We start from the raw sequence: 6081 nt of genomic DNA, 5'->3' as shown, positions 1-6081 counted from the left end.
AGAAGAAGGCCCCAGGGTGAAAAGTAGAGACAGTTCACTACATAGGAAACACACACAACATGCAGAGAAGAGCCAGACAGGCAAACACACGCCGAGAGGACGGTCGTAAGCTCAGAGTAGAGAAGACAGCGAGAGGGTTATGGAAAGAACCGTTCTATTTCGATACATTTCATTTGCTCCATTTTAAATACATGCTTCTGGTTTACGGCTGTTAGCAGACAGACAGACAGACAGACAGACAGACAGAACACGCTCTGCGACGGAGGCTGGGTTGTCGTTACCATGGTTACAGGGCTTCAGAACCTGGAGGTACGAACTGGGACTGAGGCTCATCTGACCATCTGTTGGAACCAGTGGAAACTTCAATACAATAATGAACCAGTAATAACTATATAATAATGAACCAGTAATAACTATAAAATAATAACTATAATAATAATAACTATAACTATATAATAATGAACCAGTAATAACTATATAATAATGAACCAGTAACAACTATATAATAATGAACCAGTAATAACTATATAATAATAAACCAGTAATAACTATACAATAATGAACCAGTAACAACTATATAATAATGAACCAGTAATAACTATATAATAATGAACCAGTAACAACTATATAATAATGAACCAGTAACAACTATATAATAATGAACCAGTAATAACTATAACTATATAATAATGAACCAGTAATAACTATAACTATATAATTATGAACCAGTAATAACTATAACTATATAATAATGAACCAGTAATAACTATAATAATAATAACTATAATAATATAATAATGAACCAGTAACAACTATACAATAATGAACCAGTAACAACTATATAATAATGAACCAGTAACAACTATATAATAATGAACCAGTAACAACTATAACTATATAATAATGAACCAGTAATAACTATATAATAATAAACCAGTAATAACTATACAATAATGAACCAGTAACAACTATAACTATATAATAATGAACCAGTAACAACTATATAATAATGAACCAGTAATAACTATATAATAATGAACCAGTAATAACTATATAATAATGAACCAGTAATAACTATATAATAATGAACCAGTAACAACTATACAGATGAACCAGTAACAACTATAACTATATAATAATGAACCAGTAACAACTATATAATAATGAACCAGTAATAACTATATAATAATGAACCAGTAATAACTATATAATAATGAACCAGTAACAACTATATAATAATGAACCAGTAACAACTATATAATAATGAACCAGTAACAACTATATAATAATGAACCAGTAACAACTATAACTATATAATAATGAACCAGTAACAACTATATAATAATGAACCAGTAACAACTATATAATAATGAACCAGTAACAACTATATAATAATGAACCAGTAACAACTATATAATACTGAACCAGTAACAACTATAACTATATAATTATGAACCAGTAATAACTATAACTATATAATAATGAACCAGTAATAACTATAACTATATAATTATGAACCAGTAATAACTATAACTATATAATAATGAACCAGTAATAACTATAATAATAATAACTATAATAATATAATAATGAACCAGTAACAACTATAAAATAATGAACCAGTAATAACTATACAATAATGAACCAGTAACAACTATATAATAATGAACCAGTAACAACTATATAATAATGAACCAGTAATAACTATACAATAATGAACCAGTAACAACTATATAATAATGAACCAGTAACAACTATATAATAATGAACCAGTAACAACTATACAATAATGAACCAGTAACAACTATATAATACTGAACCAGTAACAACTATAACTATATAATAATGAACCAGTAATAACTATACAATAATGAACCAGTAATAACTATACAATAATAAACCAGTAACAACTATATAATAATGAACCAGTAACAACTATATAATAATGAACCAGTAACAACTATATAATAATGAACCAGTAACAACTATACAATAATGAACCAGTAATAACTATACAATAATGAACCAGTAATAACTATACAATAATAAACCAGTAATAACTATATAATAATGAACCAGTAACAACTATATAATAATGAACCAGTAACAACTATATAATAATGAACCAGTAATAACTATAACTATATAATAATGAACCAGTAACAACTATATAATACTGAACCAGTAATAACTATAACTATATAATAATGAACCAGTAACAACTATATAATAATAAACCAGTAATAACTATAAAATAATGAACCAGTAATAACTATAAAATAATAACTATAATAATATAATGAACCAGTAACAACTATATAATACTGAACCAGTAATAACTATACAATAATGAACCAGTAACAACTATATAATAATGAACCAGTAATAACTATATAATAATGAACCAGTAATAACTATACAATAATGAACCAGTAATAACTATACAATACTGAACCAGTAACAACTATATAATAATGAACCAGTAACAACTATATAATAATGAACCAGTAATAACTATAACTATATAATAATGAACCAGTAATAACTATACAATACTGAACCAGTAACAACTATATAATAATGAACCAGTAATAACTATATAATAATGAACCAGTAATAACTATATAATAATGAACCAGTAATAACTATACAATAATGAACCAGTAATAACTATACAATAATGAACCAGTAACAACTATAAAATAATAACTATAATAATATAATGAACCAGTAACAACTATATAATACTGAACCAGTAATAACTATACAATAATGAACCAGTAACAACTATATAATAATGAACCAGTAACAACTATATAATAATGAACCAGTAACAACTATATAATACTGAACCAGTAACAACTATATAATAATGAACCAGTAATAACTATATAATATTGAACCAGTAATAACTATACAATAATGAACCAGTAATAACTATACAATAATGAACCAGTAACAACTATATAATAATGAACCAGTAATAACTATACAATAATGAACCAGTAATAACTATACAATAATAAACCAGTAACAACTATATAATAATGAACCAGTAACAACTATATAATAATGAACCAGTAACAACTATAATAATGAACCAGTAATAACTATATAATAATGAACCAGTAACAACTATAACTAATAATGAACCAGTAAACAACTATATAATAATGAACCAGTAACAACTATATAATAATGAACCAGTAACTAAACTATATAATAATGAACCAGTAACAACTATATAATAATGAACCAGTAATAACTATATAATAATGAACCAGTAATAACTATAACTATATAATAATGAACCAGTAATAACTATATAATAATGAACCAGTAACAACTATATAATAATGAACCAGTAATAACTATAACTATATAATAATGAACCAGTAACAACTATATAATAATGAACCAGTAACAACTATATAATAATGAACCAGTAACAACTATATAATAATGAACCAGTAACAACTATATAATAATGAACCAGTAATAACTATATAATAATGAACCAGTAACAACTATATAATAATGAACCAGTAATAACTATATAATAATAAACCAGTAATAACTATAACTATATAATAATGAACCAGTAACAACTATATAATAATGAACCAGTAATAACTATATAATAATGAACCAGGAATAACTATATAATAATGAACCAGTAACAACTATATAATAATGAACCAGTAATAACTATATAATAATGAACCAGTAACAACTATATAATAATGAACCAGTAACAACTATATAATAATGAACCAGTAACAACTATATAATAATGAACCAGTAACAACTATATAATAATGAACCAGTAACAACTATATAATAATGAACCAGTAACAACTATAACTATATAATAATGAACCAGTAATAACTATACAATAATGAACCAGTAATAACTATATAATAATGAACCAGTAACAACTATATAATAATGAACCAGTAATAACTATATAATAATGAACCAGTAACAACTATATAATAATGAACCAGTAATAACTATACAATAATGAACCAGTAATAACTATATAATAATGAACCAGTAATAACTATACAATAATGAACCAGTAATAACTATATAATAATGAACCAGTAACAACTATATAATAATGAACCAGTAATAACTATATAATAATGAACCAGTAACAACTATATAATAATGAACCAGTAATAACTATACAATAATGAACCAGTAATAACTATATAATAATGAACCAGTAACAACTATATAATAATGAACCAGTAACAACTATAACTATATAATAATGAACCAGTAACAACTATATAATAATGAACCAGTAATAACTATATAATAATGAACCAGTAACAACTATATAATAATGAACCAGTAACAACTATAACTATATAATAATGAACCAGTAATAACTATATAATAATAAACCAGTAATAACTATACAATAATGAACCAGTAACAACTATATAATAATGAACCAGTAACAACTATATAATACTGAACCAGTAACAACTATAACTATACAATAATGAACCAGTAATAACTATAACTATATAATTATGAACCAGTAATAACTATAACTATATAATAATGAACCAGTAATAACTATAACTATATAATTATGAACCAGTAATAACTATAACTATATAATAATGAACCAGTAATAACTATAATAATAATAACTATAATAATATAATAATGAACCAGTAACAACTATAAAATAATGAACCAGTAATAACTATACAATAATGAACCAGTAACAACTATATAATAATGAACCAGTAACAACTATATAATAATGAACCAGTAATAACTATACAATAATGAACCAGTAACAACTATATAATAATGAACCAGTAACAACTATATAATAATGAACTAACAACTATAAATAATGAACCAGTAACAACTATATAATAATGAACCAGTAACAACTATAACTATATAATAATGAACCAGTAATAACTATATAATAATGAACCAGTAACAACTATATAATAATGAACCAGTAATAACTATATAATAATGAACCAGTAACAACTATATAATAATGAACCAGTAATAACTATATAATAATGAACCAGTAATAACTATACAATAATGAACCAGTAACAACTATACAATAATGAACCAGTAATAACTATACAATAATAAACCAGTAACAACTATATAATAATGAACCAGTAACAACTATATAATAATGAACCAGTAACAACTATATAATAATGAACCAGTAACAACTATACAATAATGAACCAGTAATAACTATATAATAATGAACCAGTAACAACTATATAATAATGAACCAGTAACAACTATATAATAATGAACCAGTAACAACTATATAATAATGAACCAGTAATAACTATATAATAATGAACCAGTAACAACTATATAATAATGAACCAGTAACAACTATATAATAATGAACCAGTAATAACTATATAATAATGAACCAGTAACAACTATATAATAATGAACCAGTAATAACTATATAATAATGAACCAGTAATAACTATAACTATATAATAATGAACCAGTAACAACTATAAAATAATAACTATAATAATAATAACTATAATAATAATAACTATAATAATATAATAATGAACTAGTAATAACTACAATATAATAACTAACTAGTAATAACTATATAATAATAACAAGAATACTATAAAATAATAACTATAATAATAATAACTATAATAATAATAACTATAATAATATAATAATGAACTAGTAATAACTATATAATAATAACAAGAATAGTATAATAATGACAATATTGGTAGGGGGAGTTATTGTAGGGGGTACTGAGTTAGGTAGGGGGTATTGAGTTAGGTCGGGGGTACAGGAGTTATTGTAGGGGGTACTGAGTTAGGTAGGGGGTAGTGAGTTAGGTAGGGGGTATTGAGTTATTGTAAGGGGTATTGAGTTAGGTAGGGGGTACAGGAGTTATTGTAAGGGGTATTGAGTTATTGTAGGGGGTATTGAGTTAGGTAGGGGGTACAGGAGTTATTGTAAGGGGTATTGAGTTAGGTAGGGGGTACAGGAGTTATTGTAGGGGTATTGAGTTAGGTAGGGGTACAGGA

At 24.7% G+C, this 6081-nt stretch overlaps 1 protein-coding gene across 1 annotated transcript in view; it reads right to left on the bottom strand.

The window, feature by feature from the left end:
• Positions 1–281: 281 nt before the first annotated feature.
• LOC135532862 (protein diaphanous homolog 3-like) overlaps positions 282–6081 on the bottom strand; it is a gene marked incomplete at both ends in the record, with an annotated part of 60859 nt that continues 55059 nt past the window's right edge. The window contains one exon of the mRNA XM_064960292.1: positions 282–341. Within this exon, the coding sequence (XP_064816364.1) occupies positions 282–341 (60 nt within the window). The remainder of the gene's footprint in view (positions 342–6081) is intronic.

The sequence above is a fragment of the Oncorhynchus masou genome, unplaced genomic scaffold (assembly GCF_036934945.1).
Source record: "Oncorhynchus masou masou isolate Uvic2021 unplaced genomic scaffold, UVic_Omas_1.1 unplaced_scaffold_2067, whole genome shotgun sequence".
NCBI classification, from domain to species: domain Eukaryota; kingdom Metazoa; phylum Chordata; class Actinopteri; order Salmoniformes; family Salmonidae; genus Oncorhynchus; species Oncorhynchus masou.
This window is presented reverse-complemented; position numbering and strand designations above follow the sequence as displayed.